At 40.9% G+C, this 20747-nt stretch overlaps 1 protein-coding gene across 10 annotated transcripts in view; it reads left to right on the top strand.

Annotated features, from left to right (window-relative positions):
- LOC145350939 (echinoderm microtubule-associated protein-like 6) overlaps positions 1-20747 on the top strand; it is a 394618-nt gene that overhangs the window by 124298 nt on the left and 249573 nt on the right. For all 10 annotated transcript variants that reach the window (XR_013888268.1, XM_080200440.1, XM_080200441.1 and 7 more), the window contains 2 exons: positions 8166-8422; positions 15559-15771. Coding sequence is in view for 9 of the 10 variants with exons in the window: in XM_080200440.1 (XP_080056566.1) it covers positions 8166-8422; positions 15559-15771 (470 nt within the window). In the remaining variant the exon portion in view is untranslated. The remainder of the gene's footprint in view (positions 1-8165; positions 8423-15558; positions 15772-20747) is intronic.

Below are 20747 nucleotides of genomic sequence, written 5' to 3'. Positions count from 1 at the left end.
ATCAACAAAGGTTGTCTAACTTGGTTTCTGACATAAGATTGTTATATAAACAAAGAAAAGTACAGGATAGGAACAGGTCCTTCAGCCCTCCAAGCCCATGCCAATCATGATGTCCTAACTAAACTAAAAAAAAGCTTTCTGCCCTTACTCAGTCTGTATCCCTTCCTATTCATGTACCCATCCACATGCATCTTAAATGTTATTAATGTGCCCACTTCCACCACCACTAAAGCAGCAAAGAATAAAGAAAAGAAAGAGGAGAGATTGAAAAGAATGAGCCTATATTCTCAGAATTTTGAAGAATGAGAAGTGACTTCATTGAGACATAAAAATTCTTAATGAATGCTATGAGTTTAGAACTCATGGTTATAATCTCAGGATAAGGCATTGGCTGCTTAGGATTGAGCTAAGTAGAAATTTGTTTACTCAAAAGGCAGTGAATGCTTGGAATTCTCTACCCCAAAGGGCTGTTCGTGCTCAGTCATTGAGTATATTCAAGACTGTGATCAATACATTTTTGGGCATCAAGGCGGGAAAATGAAGTTCTGTTAAAGGTTCAACCTGTGTCATATTGAATGGTACTGAAAGCTTGGAGGTCTACAACAAAGGTTCACTGAACTGATTCCTAGGAAGGTGGAATTGTCATCTGAGGTGGGATTGAGTCAATTAGGCCTGTGTTCACAGTAGTTTAGAGGAATGAGGGGATTTAATTGAAACATGTAAACCTTGGACAGGGCTGGACAGACTGGGTGCAGGGATGATGTTTTCCCTGGCTGGGGAGTTGTGGGGGGCAGGTGGGGGGTTGTTTGGGTTTACAGCAAAAGGTCACAATTTCAGGATATGGGTAGGCTAACTATGACTGAGATGAGAAGAAATTTCTTCACTTAGTGTGTGGTGAACCTGTTGAATTCCCTGCCACATAAGACTGTGAGGGCCAATCACTGAATGTATTTGAGAAAGAAATAAATTTCTTGACACTGAAGGCATCAAGGGGTTTGGGGAGAGCAGGAGAACAGGGTTGAGATGGAGGATCAGCGATGGTTAAAATGTGTGCAGAACAGACTTGATGGACTGAGTGGCCTACTCCTATCTTCTATGTTTCTGTGTTAATCTTCTATTTCTAATGCTTTCATATATATTGTATAATCATGAAAAGTACATCCTTATGAACATTGAAGTTTAAATTTAGATCTGCTGCAAAAATAATCAGTTTCACAGTATGTTTGCAATAAATCAGCTGTGAAAGATTTAAATATATGTGTAATGCCAAAATCTTCATGCATTCTGTAAAATTCAATCCAGTTTATATTTTAGAAATGATACTTATTCAACAATTCTGAAATGTAGACACAAAGGACTGTATTTTGCCATTTAATGGCAAAACTTCTGGAGTTGCAAGCCACTTTAGCAGATGGTGGGATGTGAAGCCCTGGCAGCCAATTAAGAGGTTCTGTAGGGCTACTGTCCAGTTGAGGATGGTGGCCAGCCTCTAAAAGCCATGGGGGGCTGGCAGCTCTATCCCTAACTCTGTACTCAAATTCTCTTGCTACGAAGGTCAATGTACGATTTGCCTGCTGTACCTATGTGCTTACTTTCAGCAACTGATGACAAAAATTTCAAGGTCTCAGTGAGTATCCCACTCTCTCAATTTAAACCCTTCAGATAATAATCTGTCATCTTGTTATTACTACCAAAGTGGATAATCTCACATATATCCACATTATACTTCATCTGCCATGCAGATGTCTACACACTCAGCCTGTCCAAATCATGCTGAAGCACCTCTGCATCCTCCTCACCTCCCACCCAACTTTGTATTATCTGTAGATTTGGAGAATACACTCAGTTCCCTCTTCCAAATCATTAATATATAACGTGAACAGTTGAGTGTTCTAGCACAGATCCCTGCGGAACCACTAGTCACTGAGTGCTAATCAAAAAAAGACCCATTTGTGCTAACTCTTTGCTTTCTATTTGCTAACCAGCTTTCTATCCACCTCAAGGCACCACCTGCAACCCCATGTGCTTTAACTTTACATAATAGTCTGTGATGTAAGACCTTGTTGAAAGTCTAAATAAATCACATTTACTGGTTTGCCTTGGTCAACTCTGCTAGTTACATTGTTAAAGAATTCCAATAGATTCTTCAAGCATGATTTCCCTTTCGTAAATGCTGACTTTGTCTGATTATAGCACTGCCTTCCAAATCCCGAATTATGAATTCTTTGATAATAAATTCTAGCAACTTCCCCAGTACTGACATTAGGCTCCCTGATCTATAGTTCTGTTTTCTCTCTCTCTTTTTTTTGAATAGTAGGCTTACATTAGCTACCCTTCAATTTGTAGGAACTGTTCCAGAATCCAAAGAATTTTGGAAAATAACCACCAATGGATCTATTATTTTCAGGGCCACTTCCTTAAGTAATCTGGGATGAAGATCATCAAGACCTAGAGATTTATCCACCTTCAACCCCATCAATTTCACCAAGACTATTTCGCTACTAATGCTGATTTCCTTCAACTCCTCATGAAAACATATTCCTTCCAGCACTTCTTGTACATTATTCATGTCTTCTTTACTAACACTTGTAACACTTATAGGAACAACCAAAGTGACAAAACTTACATTTTCACTATCTGAGCGTCATTACTCATTATCTCCTCAGATGTATCTCCTCAGGACAAAATAATTATTCAATATTTACTCCCTCCGATGCATAGTGGCAGTAGTGTGTATATACTAGTCATGTTGCAGTAACTTACCAAGGCTCCTTCAAAAACACCTTCCAAACCTGTGACCTACACCATATAAAAAGTCAAGGGCAGCGGATGCACATGAACACCACCATCTATAAGGTGCTCCAAACCACAAGCATCATGACTTGGAACTTTTTCACCATTTTTTCAATTCACTGATCAAAATCCTTGAACTTGATTCCTAAGAACACTGAGACTATTCCCACATCACATGGACAGTTTAAGAAGGCGGCTTATCATAAAGCTTTTCAAGGGCAATTAGGAATGGGCAATAAGTGCTAATCTGGCCACAGATGCGCACATCCCATGAACAAATTAAAGAAACAGCTACATAAATATCAATTCTCCTTCATTTTATCATAACTATCCTTCACCTCAATTAAAATCAATTTAAAATACAGCTGTAACAATCAACAACCTGAAAGCAACATACAGAGCCAGACCAATTTTAGTTCAATGACACAGACGTTACTAACTCACTCATACATTTTTCTTTATTTCCCCTTTTACATAGTATTTTACAAGTTACAAGATAATCTTGTACTCTAATGTTCTCAGTAAGTTCATAGTCCATGTAAACCAATAGACAAACTGTAGTCAGACACACCACATTCTGAAACCAATTGACAGATACCATGCAATACACCTGTGAATTGCTCCTCAGTTTCCCCCAGATGTTACGCTGTGGCCAATTGGTCTTACTAGAACCCTATCTTCCACACAAGGGTTTTCAGTCTTCTGCTTAGAAGAACACACTTTGGCATTCTTTTGGATGCCTTCAGCAAGGATCCACTTCCAGAATTTCAACTTCTGCTTTTAACATTCCTCTGTTCTGGATTACCATGTGCATTCAAGCTTCCACATAATCTCTCAGATACCCAGCTATGCCAACAGAACACCACTGCTTCACAGGCTGCATTAACATTCACCAATCTTTTTATTACTTTGAATGCCTGACTTCTTGCAAGCTGACTTTAAATTTGCTTCTTGCAGCTGTCTCTATTTCAAAGCATTTTTCTGTACCTTGCTTTAACTTCAGCAAACAAGATCATGTTCCTTTGACTTCACAGTGCTCCTGAGATCTTCCTCTGTCCAATTCCCTGATTTTTGGGACTTTCTCCTATAGTTTCTGTCATTTCCTTTCCGTTACCTATGTTGCCCTGCTGTTTTGGAAGTGACTGTGGAATGCCCCTTGCCGCTGGCTTACCTGGTTCCAAAATGACTCTAATTGCTTCTGCTTTGCAGTGTGGACCTCTGGTAGTTAAGCAACAACTTAATTTTTTTTAAACTCTCTAATTGCTTTTACGTCATAAAGCCTCATTACAATGCAGGCATCTAAAGCAATAGATTTTCAGGATGCCTTCTGAAAATAAAGCTGAATTGAAGTTTTAAGCCTTTCCTTGGACATAAAATAATCTTAAACTTGTACATTATGTCTAACACACACAGTGCAAGTATAAATTACTTAAACGATTTCTAAACACAAAAACAAAAAATGCTGGAAAATCTCAGCAGGCCTGACACATCAGTGGAGAGAGAATAGAGCCAACATTTCAAGTCAGGATTACCTTTCATCAGAACTCTGACAGTCGTAATGGACTTAATACTATAGAAAGCCTGTAGGAGTATAGAAATACAAGGGTGAAGTAAAAATGGAAATTAGAAAAGCAAAGACAGGACTCAAGACAATATTGACAGGCAAAATCAAGGAAGATTATTAAGATGTTTTACCAATACATTCAGAACAAAAAAATAACTAAAGGAAAGGTAGAGTCTATGAACATGGTAACTTGTGGGTTAATTCAGATGATTTGGGCAGGATTCTCAACAGGTACTTTGGACATGACCCTACTGCTTCACTGCTCCAGTCAATTGGTGTGCAAGCCAGTAAGATTGCATGAGAAGTGAAAAATCAGGTTCGTGCTTGCTTTTCCACAACTTGCCATGTTGCCAGTGAGATCGACTTCACGCCTTTCTGTTTTATGTGTCTGTAGTGAGTTCCAGATGGCAGTGCCCATGGGATAGTCCCACTGGGCACCCTGGCAGTGCCCATTGGGCACCATTACTGGGCTGGGGCTGTTCCAACAGGTTGTGGCCTAACTAGAGGCAGGACAATGATGGCGAGGCAAGGGGAGAAGCTCTGCAGATGGTGAGAAGCTCTGCAAGGGGGGAAGCAGCTCTGCAGTGGGGCAGGCAAGGAGCAAGCTCTGCAGGTGGGGAGGGAGCTCTGCATGGCGAGGAGGCATGGGAGATGCAGTGGAGGAGATGAGGGGGAAACTCTGCAGATAGGGGAAACAACAAGGGAACTATGCAGGGATATAGCCCTGTCGGGGGGGAGAGAGTGGCACAGGATGTCACGAATGGTGATCAGCAGGAGGGAGCTCCACAGCTGAAGGGATTTGGGGAGAGCTCGGCAGTAGGGGGCTGTATAGGTGAGGGGTGTGGTTGGCAAGAAGTAGTGCTGCAGGAGCTCGTGTGCAGGGTGGGCCATGGAGAGGATTATGTTAAGAGGCTCATTGTGGAGGGAGGGTTGGTGTCTACCTTTACTTGGAGATTCACACTTTTTTTTGAAATGTGAAGGAATAGTGAACTATTGTGTGTAGCGGCTGCATATATTCCATATATTTACAGTATTTCTGTTACAACCACCCCCCCCCATCAGAAACTGATAACTCTTAAAAAGAGATATGAATTTTTCCAGTGATAAGAATTCATGTGTTAAGACTTTTGCTATAACAAACAAACTAAACTCAACATCAACTAAATTTTACTTGGTAGACAACTAATACACTAGATTACAGTAAAGATATGCATTGTTCCATGCCACGCTGATGCATTATATCATACCCTCTGCAGAAGTGTTGGTGCAGTTGCCGTAGCTGCCAGCGAAAATGGAGAGTTTGGCACTCAGCCAAATCTCTGCTAACTGCAACGTGATTGGGGTTGTCGCGGGAGAAATCAGGGAATCCAGCCCAGGGTCTTGTGTTTAAAATGCCAAACTCCATTATGCTGCCCCATCACATGCCATCTCATATGAACTATCCCACTCAACCCCAATGGTTCCTCAATTGCTCATCACCAACCCATCCCAGTGGCCTCTCACACCCTCCATGCCAACCTAATGCCCCCAACCATGCCCCATACCCCCATGCCAACTTAATACCAACCTGCACTGTACTCACCATTTGTAGACTCAGAAGCCATGTTGAGATAAAATCAAACAAAGTTCTAAATATGTACTGTATATTTGCTGTAATAAGATCAGACTCCTAATCGTGAATGCCCATACAATATATTTACGTGCTCTCAAGTTTGTAATCACTTATAAAACAGGACTGTATTCATAACCCCACATCAAAGATAACTCATCCTTTAATAGCTTTTTTGAATAATCAATTACACTAGGAGCTTAAAATCCCCTACTCAGATAATGGTAGGCTGTTGAAAGCAGACAACCAATAAGGAAACTATTATTGAATCAGGTCAGGGGTTCGCCCAAATTAACATCAGCAAAGTAAAATTACTTCTGTCCAAAAAAGTGACACTGTCATAAGATTGCATTTTCAAACTCATCCAGCAAGCAAGTCTGAAACTCTCCTATTTCCTCGTTGTTTCGGCACTTTGTTTCTTAAGATTGTGTCCTTTGTCTCAATCTTCACTGAAGAGAGGAATTACGCAGACATTTTGGTTAAAGAGGAGGAGTGTGAAATACAAGATACAATAAGTTTAGTGAGAGAGGAAGTACTGAAGAGACTGGCATCCTTGAAGTGGATGAATCACCTGGGCATGATGAATTGTACCCCAGGCTGCTGGAGGGAGCCAGAGAGGAAATAGCAGATGCTCTGAGGGTTATTTTCCAATCCTCGCTAAATACAGGTGAAGTATCAGAGTCCTGCAAGATTACAAACATTGCACCATTTATTTAAGAAGAATGAGAGAGAGGTCAGAAAACTACAGGCCAGTTAGCCTGACTTTTCTAATAAATGAGCAATTTAATAAATGAGCAATTTATTAGAAAAATTCTGAGAGCAAAAGATATTACTTAGAAAGGCATGGATTGATCAGAGATAGTCAACAGTCAGAGGTAGTCAATAGGCTTTGCAAGGTGAAATCATGTCTTATTGATTCTGTAGAGTTATTTTGAGGAAGTAACAAGGAGGATTGATGAGGGTAGTGCCGCGGATATTGTCTACATGAATTTCAGTGAGGCATTTGACAAGGTCCCACATGAAGACTTGTCAGAAGAGTGAGATCTCATGGGGTATAGGGAAGGAGGCAGATTGGGACTAAATTTGTTTCAATGCCAGTAAACAATGTGTAATGGTCGATGGATGTTTTTGTGAATGGGAAACAGTTTCCAGTGGTGTGCTACAGGGCCTTACTGCTTGTTGTATATAATACGTTAATGATTTAGACTTAAATGTGGGAGACATAATTGGAAAAGTTACAAATGGTATAAAAATTGATAGTGTAGTTGATAGTGGAGAGGATAATTGTTGACTACAGAATGATACCAATAGTTTGATTGAGTGGACAAAAAAGTGGCAAATAGAATCCAAACCGGAGAAATGTGAGGTTATGCATTTGAAGAAGGCAAACAAAGCCAGGAAATATGCAATTTGAAAGGGATTAAGAAAATGAAAGATCTTACAGTTTATGTCCACAGCTCCTTGAAAGTGGCAGGACAGGTGGACAAGGTGGTCAAGAAAACTTATGAATGCTTTCCTTTATTGGGTAAAAGCAGGGGTGTAATTATGGAACTGTGTTAAATGCTGGTGAGGTTGCAGCTGCAGTTTTATGTACAGTTCTGGTCACCACATTATTGGTCTGCAGAAAGTGCAGACATTTACAAGAATGTTGCCAGAGCTTGAAAATTGCAACTATGAGGAGAGATTGGATAGGTTAGGATTGTTTTCCTTAGAACAGAAGAAGCTAATGGGTGACGTCATTGAGGTGTACAACATTGAGGGGCTTGGACAGGATAGACAAGAAGGAAATTAGAGAATTAGAAAACCTTTTCATCCAGAGGGTGATGGGCATTTGGATGTCACTGCCTTAGCTGGTGGTTGAGGCTTAGATGCTCAACTCATTTCCAAGGCACCTGATTCTGCATCTGCAAGGCTATAGACCAGATGCTGAAAGTTGGGATTGCAGTTACATTTTTTCTGTCTTTTTTTTGGCTGGTGCAGATATGATGGGCTGAATAGCTTCTTTCTGCACCACATCTTTTCTATGATGCTCTGATGCTTTTCTTCAAAAGGCCTAAGAAATATATAATGTCATTGTATGATCCACTATTTCTGTGATACAAGACAGAAAATATTGGAATGAGCATTTATTTTAGTACAAAAATGCTACTGTGACTATCAAGTGCAAAAACCATGCTACTTTTATTGTATTGTTCACAGAGATATGACAGAGGTGGTCCATATTAAAGACCGAAAGGAGGTAATTCATGAAATGAAATATTCTCCGGATGGATCTTACCTTGCTGTAGGTTCAAATGATGGTCTGGTTGACATCTATGCAGTTTCACAACGATACAAGAAAGTTGGAGAATGCAACAAGTCATCTAGTTTTATTACACATATTGACTGGTCTATTGATAGCAAATATCTACAGGTGAATGATGGTGCTGGAGAAAGACTTTTTTACAAAATGCCATGTAAGTACTCACCTTTTTCTTGTATTTGGAAATTAATGCTATCATAGATATGCTTATTTTATTTCAGTATATTCAGAGTAATGTTTCTCAGGGAAAGTCAGTGGAAATTCCTTTCAACTCAATTAAATGCTTAATGCTGAATGCAGATTTCTATTTTATTCAGTTCCAATTAAAGTAAAAAAAACACGATGAGGGATTTTAGTGCTGTTACGCAGGCCTACCTGCAAAGTTGTAGCGGGGAAGTGTCACTTTCTGCACAGTTCACATGGCAGGAGTCAACCAAAGTGGGGTATGCAGATTTGACCCCTGTATGTGTCTGAAGTTGCTGAACATAAGAGATCATGACATCATGATCTTATGCTAATACAATGCAAGAATACTAAAAGTTGGCCAATAAATGGATAGACATGACCTCCCTTTCTTATTAGTTCATGGGATGTGAGCATTGCTGACAAGGCAAGCATTTATTGTCCCTCCATAATTGCTCTTGAGAGAGTGGTGTTAGTTCACCTTCTTGAAATGTTAATGTCCATGTAGATGCTCCCACATACTAATAGTTATAGGGAGTTCCAGATTTTTAATCCAGCAACAATGAAGGAGCAGCAATATAGTCCAAGTGGTGTATGGCTTAAAGGAAAACTTGCCGATAATGGTGTTCCCATTTATCTGCTGCCCTTGTCCTTCTAAGATGGTAGTGATCATAGGTTTGGATGGAGCTGTCCAAAGGACCCTTGCTGCAGTGCATTTTGTTGATGTTACATACTGCTGCCACTGTGTGTCAGTGGTGGAGGGATTGAATGTTTTAGGAGATGAATATAGTGCCAATCTAGGGGGCTACTTTATCTTGAATGGTATCCAGTTTGTTCAGGCAAGTGGAGAGTTTTCCACCACACTCCTGACTTGTATCTTTTAGATGATGGATAAGTTTTGGGGAGTCAGAAGTTGAGTTACATGCCACAGAGTTCCTAGCCTGTCATCTGCTGTTGTAAGAAGATCATAAAGAATAGGAGCATCGATCGAGTATTTGGTCCATTAATCAGGGCTGATCCGATTATGGCCTTACCTCCCCATAACCCTTGACTTCTTTGTCAATCAAACATCCATCTAACTCATTTCTTCAGTCAATTTCAACCTACCCTGTGAGAAAAGAAATTCATCCTGAGCATCATCTTAAATGGGAGACCCCTTGTATTTAAGTTTTGCCCCCCAATTCTGGATACCTCACAAGGGGAAGCATCCTCTGACCCTTTATAGCCCCTCAGAATTTTCTGTTTCAGTAAGATCACCTCACATTCTTAAAAAATACACTGTATACAGGCCTAAACTGCTCAACCTTTCCTCATAACTTTCGTCCCAGGAATCACCTTTCTGGATCTTTATCGAACTGCTTCTAATGTATATCTTTCCTCAAGTAAGGAAACAAAACTGTCCACAGTACTCAAGGACCCATATTTTTATTCCTGAGACAGGAACGCAGACAGTGGACATTTCCTAGGCCTGTGAACTTGAATCAGAAAGGTTTGATTTTAATTCTGGTAGAGTGGGATCTGGGGGTGAACTGGATTAGAAATGGGTGGAGCGCCCCTGGAATGGTGTTGAGGTAGGCTGGGTGTAAGGCCCTACTCTGTGCACCGGGACTTAATTAAATTTATTTCTTAAAAGGTAACAACAAAAAAACAGCCTTAACCCCTCACCCACCCTCACCCCCACGTTCCCCATACCCCATCCATACTAACCCATCGCACCCACCTGATGCCCATTATACCCCCATATCACCTCATACTGTCTACCCACACCTTCTGACTGCTCATATTCCCTATACCTTTCAATCTACCCCCACTGGCGCCTCAAACTTCCTATGGCGACACATGCCCCCAGTTGTCTCATGTCTCTGTTTAGCCAACTCGTCCCACTATGCACCACCCTTTACTCATAGCCCCTCCATACCAACTCATCTAGTATCTACCATAGATAAATCTCAGAAGCCATAATGACATAAAATAAAGTTGCGGCCTGAGTTTTTGAATGGTGGGGGTTTTACTCTTGTGACCCTAAGAGTGTGCAGCCAACACTTTCCACCGACTCTGTCTGCCCCACAGTTAATTTACACTCCATTGAGGATTGAATGGCTGCAGACAGGACTTCAGCCCTCACAAAGGACGAAGTCCCACCTTAGTAAACTGCTGGTTAATCTGATCGGCTGACAGGTCTCCAGTTTCTGCAGTGATGGCACGGCCATGGACAGAAGAGGAGCTGTACTAACCTGCCTGAGCCTTAATGCTGGACATGTTAGGTGTGAGGGATCCCATGGAGGAATGGGTAGGGAAGGTCTGGGAGGACGTACACGAAGCAGGTAATCAAGAAGTCAGGAGAGAATGACTGAGATGGAGGTTGGTCAGGAAGTCACAGGTTCTTAAGGGGAGGGTGCCCCCATTCAGAAGGGGGCTTCGAATGGAGGCACCCAGCCCCTTTCCTGCTCGATTTCAAATTTTGATTCTTTCTAGCCTTCCCCCAGGGAGGTTCAATGTTTTCGCCACTTGCTAATTGATGCTGGGTGGGAAATGGCGCTATAGTGGCTATCAATTTGCCACTTAAGGTCCTCAGTTGGGGCAAGAGTGGGCTTCTCATCTGAGGCCTTGCCTGACTCAGTGTAAAATTACCGTGTTCAGGACAGGAGGAAATCTGGAGGTTATCCTGTCCCTGTAATTCATTGCCCCTTTTCCCCAATTAAAAAACCTGTTGGTAGAGGAGCTTTAAAAATAACTCATTGATTGACCATGCTAAATTGCCCCTTAATGTCCCAAGATGTCTAGGTTCGGGGGATTCGTAGGGTAAATATATGGGGTTACTGGGTAGGAGCGGGGTGGGATTGTTGTTGGTGCAAGCTCTATGGGCCGAATGGCCTTCTGTAGGGATTCTATGATAATCTTTCAACTAATCTCTGACAAAAACAAACATTCCTATTCTATAACAACTTGAAACTATCAAACTGCTCACTTAACAGACACCCCAGTGTGATAATGTTGGGTTGTACATTCAATCATCCAGCACAAACACTATAATAATTGCCTCAGCCTTATGTCAATAGAGTGAAGTAACTGGCATCAGATTTTTTTTAGCACCTTTTTAATTTAAAGCCCAGCAGAGTTTGTTTAAATTCCTTGACAGGTTTGACAGTTCCAGTGATCTTTGACAGTTCCGATGAGTTTTGACAGTTCAAATTAGTTTTATTCCTCTGCCCGCATTTTTGTGCATATGAGAGCCTTTCCGTTGGCACCAGCTTTGCAGTAAGACTTCCCTACTTCCTTCTTCATTTTCTTTGCAAGACAGATCTTCCTAATTACTTGTGTATTGGAGTACTCACTTTGTGATTCGTATTCAAAGACATCTAACTGCCTTTGTAGCATCCTTCTCCCTCCATTTAAACAATATCCCGTTTCTCTAAACTTCTGATAAAGTGCATAACCTCATGTTTTCCCACATTATACTCCATTGGCCAATTTTTGCTCATTTACTTAACCTGTCTATATTCCTTTACAGACTCTTTTTATCAGCAAATTTGGCTACATTGCAGCTGGTTCCTTCATCCAAGTCATTAATATAGCTGTTAAGTATTTGAAACCTCAGCACAGATTCCAGTAGCACTCGAATAATCAGTTTGCTAACCTGAATAAGAACTATTTATCTCCACTCTCTGATTCTTGTAGTTTGCCAATTCTCTATCCATGCTAATATATCACCCCTAACACCATGAGCTCTTATCTTGTGCATTCTGTTCTTATGTAATACCTTAACAAATGTCTTTTGAAATTCCAAGTATACTATATCTACTGATACCTCTTTATCCACACTGTGTGTTACATCTTCAAAGAACACCTAGAAATATGTTGTACGCAATTACCTTTTCTCAAAACTGTGTTGACTCTGCCTGATTGTATTATGATTTTCTAAATGGTCAGCTACTCCTTAATAATTCATCTAGCATGATTCAAGTGATAGATGTTAGGTACTTATAGTTTTCTGATTTTGGTGTCCCTCCTTTCTTGAATAACATTGTTATTTTTACAGTCTTCTGATCCATGGGAACTTTCCAGACCCTAGGGAAAAATGGAAAATTATACCCAATGCATCTACTATCTCTACAGCCAGTTCTTTTAAGACTCCAACATTCAAGCCATCATGTCCAGGGGACTTGTCAGCCATTTGTCCCATTAATTTTCCTAGCATTTTCCTTAGTGATAGGAGTGGCACAGTGACACAGTGCCTCATAGCTCCAGTGACCTGGGTTCATTTCCCAGCTTGGGTCACAGTGTCTGTGGAGTTTGCACGTTCTCCCCATATCTGCAGGGGTTGTGCGGGTTAGGTTGATTGGCAATGCTAAATAACTCCTTAGTATCCCAAGATGTGTAGACTAGCGGGATTAGCAGCGTAAATGTATTTGGTTGTAGGGATAGGGCTTGGGCTGGGATAGTCAGTGCAGACTCGATGGGCCAAATGGCTTCCTTCCACACTGTAGGAATGCTAGGTTCTATGATTGTTTTAAATTCTTCCCTCCTTTTTGTCGCTTGTTTTTCTGCTGCTCTTGGGATGCTTTTTGTGTCTTTTACTGTGAAGATAGTTACAGAATAATTGTTCAAAATCTTTGCCACTTCCTTATATTCCCATTATTAATTCCCCAACTTCATCCTCGATGACCTCAAATTCACTTTAGCATTTTTTTTCCTTCTTATATTTATAGAAGTTTTTACTGTCAGTTTTCATAATCTCATCCCTTATTAACAGATCTACTACAGAAATTTAATTTATTTCTGTCCTTCCAAAATGTTAAACACCCTTGAACATTCACGTCTCAGCTGTGGTCACTTTGAAATCATGGGCAGGTACTTCAGTATCTGAAAAATTGCAGATACTATGCAAGCATCCCTATATATGACCTTATGATCGAATGAAGGTCATTGATGAAGCAGCTGAAGACAGTTGGATTTGGGACACTGATGAAGCAGCTGAAGATGGTTGGGCTTGGGACACTGATGAAGCAGCTGAAGATGGTTGGGCTTGGGACACTGATGAAGCAGCTGAAGCTGGTTGGGCTTGGGACATCACCCTGAGCAACTCTTGAAGAGATATCCTGGGACTAAGATGATTGGCCTCCAACAACCACAACCATCTTCCTTTGTGCTTGGCATGTCTCCACCTAGTGGAATGTTTTCACCTAATTCCCATTGACTTCATTTTTGCTAGAACTCCTTGTTACTACACTCAGTCAAATAATGGCCTAATGTTAAGAATGGACACTTACTTGACCTCACCTCTAGAATTCAGTACATTTTTCCATGGTTAGACCAAGGCTGTAGTGAGTTCTGGAACTAAATGTCTTGGCAAACCCCAAACTGAGCTTCGACAAGCGTGTTATTGTTGATTAAATGCCACTTAACAGCACTGTCAGTGACAACTTCCACCACTTAGTGCTGATGGCTGAGAATACATTGATGAAGCTGTAATTGGTCTGATTGGATTTGTTCTGCTTTTTGTGGAAGGGCAGGTGGTCAAACTATGCCAGTGTTGTACCTGTACCAGGACAGCTTAAAAGCCACTTAAGTTTCACCTGAGGTGACTTTGTCTTATTTGTGCTCAGCCAAGTTGATAGAAGCATGCAGTGAGCTGCTGGAGATATTTGGAGATTTCTGTTGACCATGGAAAATCAGCAAGTAACTTTGCTTTTCATTAGTATGACGGTAGTAATTACAGTGCTACTTCTGTGTAAAGTGAGTAAGACCTGCAGAAGAAGAGGTGAAGAAGGGAATCTGTGCAGTGGAAGGAGGATGAGTGCTGTACTTAGAAGGTCCTACCCCATATCACCAGCACATAGATTTGATGAATCAAGAGCAATGCTTCAGGAGACTTAACTCCACTAGGTAGTTACAGAGCTGCGTCATCTCTTTCTTGACAACTTGGAGCCACGACTAGGGACAAGGATTGCCCTCCCAATTACTTTGGAGATCACCATTGCCGTTGTTTAATATATAATGGAAACCTTGTAGGTAGGAGCTGCTGGCATCAGTAAGGTGACACAATTTTCTAGTCCACAGAAGCATCCAAAAGATGGCGAATGTGCCCCACGCCAGCTTATGGGACTTCCACCTCTTCTGCTTGAGGGGAGAAGGCCTAGATGAAAGGACATGTCATGTCTTTGTTAGGATAGCAGGCTTCTTGATGATACCCAGTACAATGGCTGCCACCATGTTAGAGTGTAATTGCTTTGTGATAACACAAATAAATTAATCTCGGTGATTAATTTGGGCAGAATCTATAAAACTTTTATCCTGCAACAATCAGAAATTCAGACAATCTTCAGCTCTCCAAGAGATCACAGGGTGACTATTCAATGACAATGTCACACCCTACCAATTGCTCATGACTTTCTAATATTATCCCAGCATGTGACATCAGCGGTTCTTTGCTGAAAGCCCTTGAGCCACTTACAACACCATTGAGCAAGCAGAGATTTCCTTGCTTAGATCTCTCAAGGGGATTCCTGCAGTACACACCTAAGAGGGTCTCCTTGTTCAGTGTGGTGTGCTATATTGTGCCTAACCTCACCATTATGAGGATAACTGCTTCTAGAAGTTAGAATCCATTAGAATTTAGAAGGTACTTTGGGATGAGGAGGATGGGAAGTTGTTACATGCAACTGGATGCCATACATTGCTTTCTAATTTACTGCAGTAATGGTGATTGCTGATAGCCTCACTGCTATTGTTATAGCAAAGTCCAGGCCAATCAAATCCCACCTCGAAGAAATGGCTTGTCTATATTTTTTTTAAATTACATGCCAAAAGACTGGGAAAATAGCTTGTAGGGAGATTTGCATGGTTATATTTCGACCTGCAATTCTTCAGTGTATGAGCAAATAGTAAGAGTTGTGAGTTTGTGGTGTAAGTCAAATTATGCATGTATTTTAATACTGTATACATTGAATGAAGTTACAAGACTATGTTTCCCCTAAAAAGAACTTCAAATTTGCACTGAAACTGTGTCAGCACTATAAATCCATATTAAATAACGCCCTGTGATTTTAAAATGTAAAGAAAATATTAAACATTTTTCTGTATTAATATACCAAATGTATTTTTAAGCTGGAAAGCATTTAACAAGTAAGGATGAAATAAAAGGGATTCATTGGGCCACCTGGACTTGTGTAATTGGACCTGAAGTAAATGGAATTTGGCCTAAGTATACAGACATCACGGACATCAATTTTGTGGATGCGAACTTTGGTAGTGCTACGCTCGTGTCTGGCGATGACTTCGGATTGGTCAAACTCTTTAGGTTTCCTTGTTTGAAAAAAGGTAAGGAATCTGTTTCTTGACTGTCATAACTAGGAATTATACTGTCCATAGATGATAAATGTTATCTTAATACATCAGCTTTGTGTGTTCTAAAGACTCATAAGGGGGAACACTTTGTTCATATAGTGCCACTTCTAGTGACACAATGCAGAATACATTGGTTACCCTGGAAGTCAGCAGCGCCACAAGACTTGAAGGTAGCAGTCTCTGGTGCTGTTCGTTTTTGGAAGATCAATTGAAGTGACTAGAAACACCACTATGTGAACTAATTTTTTTCCCTCATATTCTTTAACTTTTACTTTTTTACTTCTTTCATTTTCTTATGTTCTTTTCAATCCACATCTTCTTTCCTCATAATAACCAGAATAATAGCCAGGTGTTGAAAATCTTGCAGCAGTGTAATTCTGCTGAGAAGGCAAGGAACTTGGCTGGGATGCAGATACGCTGAATGCGGGTAAGCTTGATACCAGCCTGCTGCTGAGCTTTTCTGGATGACTTGCTAGAGGGGAGCCACCAAACATGTCTTTTAGCATAAAATGGACTCCCTTTGTTGTGAACTGCCTACAGGGTGCTTATGTTATGATCTGGCAGATGACGATTGCAAATCCCAAAGGCAAACCTGGCAACATATCACAACTTTTTTTGGATTTTGACCATAAAAAGATACGTTTAAAAGATTCAAAAGGCACAAATTTCAGTAATACTTTTGGAGAATATAAATATAAAAGATAAACATTTATTTGCAAAAAAAACTTAAACACAAGAAACATTTGCATGTTGATTACTAGCATTACAAAACATGCCCCAAGGTACTTCTCAGTTGGTTAGACTCACAAGTTAACACCCTTCAAGCACAATTAGTGGTCCAGTCTGGGATCATGCTTTAGATTCCTCATGCTATGGAGGCCAGATGTTGTGAAATTTTCAGTGTAGCTTCCTTAGAATAGTTAGGTGCAAAATAATAGCCTGTCACAGGGGAGAGTGTCCTGGACCACACCTCACATTCGCCAATCCTATGCTCTTAAACTGGAATTTCTGGCCTCTTCAGCATGTGAATGCCCAACATGTGTGTCTATTTCAGGTAAATTTGAAAATTCTCCTGACATTAGGATATCTTTCAGGAATAGAATCCTAGAAGTCACATTTCAGATGTGGTTCATTATGGATTTCTGGAACCCTGGGCCTAAAAATTCAATGGTACTGTGCCTGCATTTAATGCCCACAATGGCCACCTGAGCATTAAATATGGCAGGTGTGACATGGTGCTCATTTCAAACGGGAAGTGCACTGCTGATCATATTGAGAGTTGAACAGCTCCATATGTGTATAGGACAAATGCCAGAACATTTTAAATTTATGAATGAAATATTCAAATAAACTTGCTTTCTCATTGTCAAAACTTAACTCTGACTGCTGAGTGGAAGATTTTGCTGGTGCTGCATGGTTTTGGTTGCCTTTCAAACAGTTATATGGGCGCTTTGGATTACATGGTGGGGTTATCTCTGGGATTGGAGAAAGAAGATGAGGGTGACAAAGAAGACAAGAGAGTCTGAGAAATTCATAGGAAAAGAACCAGGAAGGCAATGTGCATGCAATTATAACTTCAGCAGATCTTCAGTTCTACTACATAAACTTTCTAGAGGAAGAATAATTCAGGTGCCTCCACTTTGCAAAGAATATTGTCACCAAGTTGTATCATCTGCTGTAGCCACAATTTGAGCCTCATACTAGGGCAAAGACAGGACTGCCTCTGAAATAGAGGAGAAACAGAAGTGAAGGAGAGACAAACACAAATGGAACATAAATGAGAGACATGAGTGAATGAAGAGCGTGGCAGATTTTTTTCTCAAACACATTCTAAAATTTAGTCAGTACTGTTTAATTTTTCTGTCAATCTATCTATAGCTTGTTTTAGAGATTTCCTGACCTACCTAGAAATTCTATCCTGGAAACCTTCATAGGACTTCAAAACAACATCCACCAGTTATGAACTGATGAGTCCAATTGAAGTATTTTCAAAGGTCTTGAATCTTACTCAGAGTTATCAATCTTGGTTGACATTGAATACTTTCCTTGGGAAGAAAATGGTTCCTTTTTTTAGTTCAAAATTATTGATAGCTTTTCCCTTAGCTTGGGTAGTGCCATGGAAGTCCCCAGGTTGGGGTAATGGTGATCCTGTCTTATTTATTAGTGTCACAAGTAGGCTTATATTAGCACTCCAATGAACTTACTATGAAAATCCCCTAGCTGCCTTGCAAGATGACATTTCAGTAAGTACCACTGAAGTGCTTATACAAGTACTAACTGCCTGCCATAGCTGTGCTAGTGTCCTAGCTACAAAGTGTACAATAGGGTCAACAACTTTGGGGTTGAGTAAGAAATAGGGGCGGGGGGCTGGTGATGGGAGGTTTGTAATCTCTAGTTTAACACGATCAGATGGGATCCCTAAAATTTAGGTACATTGGTGTGTGCTCCTAGCTGGAGAATCAGAGGTGTTAATAAAGATTGAGCCCAGAAACAATATGAGTGGATAAAATTGGGGTAGCATAGACTTTGGAGCGATAGATGAGTAGAGGAAGTGATTAAATAAATATTTGGTAAATACAAGACTTGCCCATGTCCTAATGGGCAAGAGTTTTACTTGTATAATTAAAGAACCTTGGTTTACAAGAGAAGTGAGAGAAAAGGACTTGTGTGAATTCTGCAAACTAGGGTTGTATTATTCTAATTATGATTGTAATTCTTGGAAGTTAGTAAATTTAATGGAGATTTGATCAAAGGGGTCAAGATATTAAGGGGACCAAATAGGTTAGAGAGGGAGAAACTATTTTCTGTTGGTGGGCAGCCTAGAACTTGGGGGCATAACTTAACAATTAAAACCAGACTTTCAAGAATGAAATTAGGAGAGAGTTCCATACACAAAGAGTATTAGAACTCTTTCACAATTGTGGCTATTTTGTTAATGATAGTTCAACAGTAAGACGAATTTGACTCAATTAGCTGATATGATTGGTTCACATGAGACTTTGTGCCAATGGTATAGTACTGTATGCTTTTTACTGGAGGAGAGCAGACATTCCAGTGAAGCAGGGAAAGGGGAAAACAGCACAAAATTGTTGTCCTTGATGAAATAGAACAAAGGAGATGACAACAGATGAGTGCCATCTGAGGCAACATAGAAGTGTTTGCATACCAAGAATGGAAGTGATAGTGACACTGAAGACTATCTGTCATCCCTGGAATTGCAGACCAGTTTATTCTGTGGACAGCAGCATATGTATCCTCTAAAATGAACAGTTGCGTAAGTCACCCTGCAAACTGAATTTTGTAGTTAAAAGGTTCTTAAATCTTTATAAAATAATAAGTGTTGCCAACTACTTGTCTGAAGAATCTTAAAATCTGTTCTTTCACTGAAGTAGGGTGATGACTACAGATCCACTACATCATCAGCTTTTTGATGTCACCTGGGAGATAACATCAAAGACTAGCCTTACTGTAACTGCACAATCTTATTTCAGGAGAATTTTAAACACATTGCCTTTAAAAAATTGGGGATCAATTGGTGGTCATGGAGCAATGGGTGAGGCAGGGAAGTGGTGTTGGTGATTGGGGTGTACCAAGTTTGGGAGGTAAGCAGGCAGTAGAGACTTCTTTAGAATTAAGAAATAGAAAAGGATATAAGACTGGTGGGAGCTGTGTACACTGGTATTACCTGTTGTATATTTAAGAAGTTGCATGATTGCTTCAAGAGAAGGTCACATGATTGGGGAGTGATGTCACTGGGGTGTTTCAATTTCTCTCTGTACAGGAAAAAGCTCCTAGGATAAATCTGCTGTTAGTTTGAATCTATGTATACAAACCACAGACATGATCTTATTGACTCGCCACATCAGTTAATAGGCCTGGCGCGCTGGTAAAATCGGGCATCAGGTGAAAAATTGGGTTTGCACCTGGTTTCAGGTCTCCTGCAATCTTGCCAGTCCTGTTTTGCTGGTGAAATCTAACTTACCCCCTGATTTAAATAGTAATGACAAGTTTAACATATCGTTAAGGAGCCAGTGCGCAATTGTCTATGCTCACTCACCTTAGTCCCATTGCTGGTCTAAGTCTTCATTGGTGAATGTCACAGATTCTCCCTACCTATGGGGTCCAGATGTAATGGCTTCTTCGTGGATGTTAAGCCCCCATCTCTCGGGCGGTCAAGGACCCAGCCAGTCTGGCACCCTGGCACTGCCAAAGAGGTAGGGCCTGATTTGGGCAGGGCCTGATTTGGGTGGCGCCTGATGGAAGAACAGCGTAGGGAAAGGTTCATAGGTGAGGGGTGAGCCTGATGGGGGAACAGCATAGGGGAACGTCCATAGATGGGGGAGGGGGGAATCGACCATTTTCTCACTCATTCAATGCTTAGAATTATTTTGAGAAAATTTTGCCCCTTGCCTTGTTTTTTTTTGTTTAAAACCCACAAACCCTAATATAGTCAGGAAGTTACAGACGCGATCTTACCAGCCATTGCACCGGTCGATCAGTTTGGCAAGCTGGGAAGAGACCAAAAAAGCATGAAATGATTTAATGCTGAATGCTGTCTTCACAACTCTGTTTTGCTGGCGGGATCTGGGCATGTAACCAATATGAATATTAATGTCGTGTTTTGCATGACAGTTGGACTGGCACAGTCGTTTCTGGCCTCCAAGGTGCATACCCCTTCATTGTGAGAGGTCTCACTGACGGCAACCACTCATGGTCCCCACCAATGGCAACAAGGCACCATGGGCACACCAGGGAATCAAAGGCCATGGAAGCGCTGAGGTAGTCAGGATCATAGTGAGGCAAATGCCTATTAGGCATTGTCAGCCTGACAGTGCCCACTGGGCACCTTGAGAGTCTCCAGCGGGCATCAGAACTGTGCCAAGCAAAATGTCAAGGGGGTGGAGGGAGTGAGGGGTAGGACCTGAGTGGGGGTAGGATTGATTGTGGGG

Source organism: Carcharhinus amblyrhynchos, chromosome 12, assembly GCF_965287045.1.
Source record: "Carcharhinus amblyrhynchos chromosome 12, sCarAmb.v2.hapA, whole genome shotgun sequence".
In the NCBI taxonomy this organism is placed as follows: Eukaryota; Metazoa; Chordata; class Chondrichthyes; order Carcharhiniformes; family Carcharhinidae; genus Carcharhinus; species Carcharhinus amblyrhynchos.
This window is presented reverse-complemented; position numbering and strand designations above follow the sequence as displayed.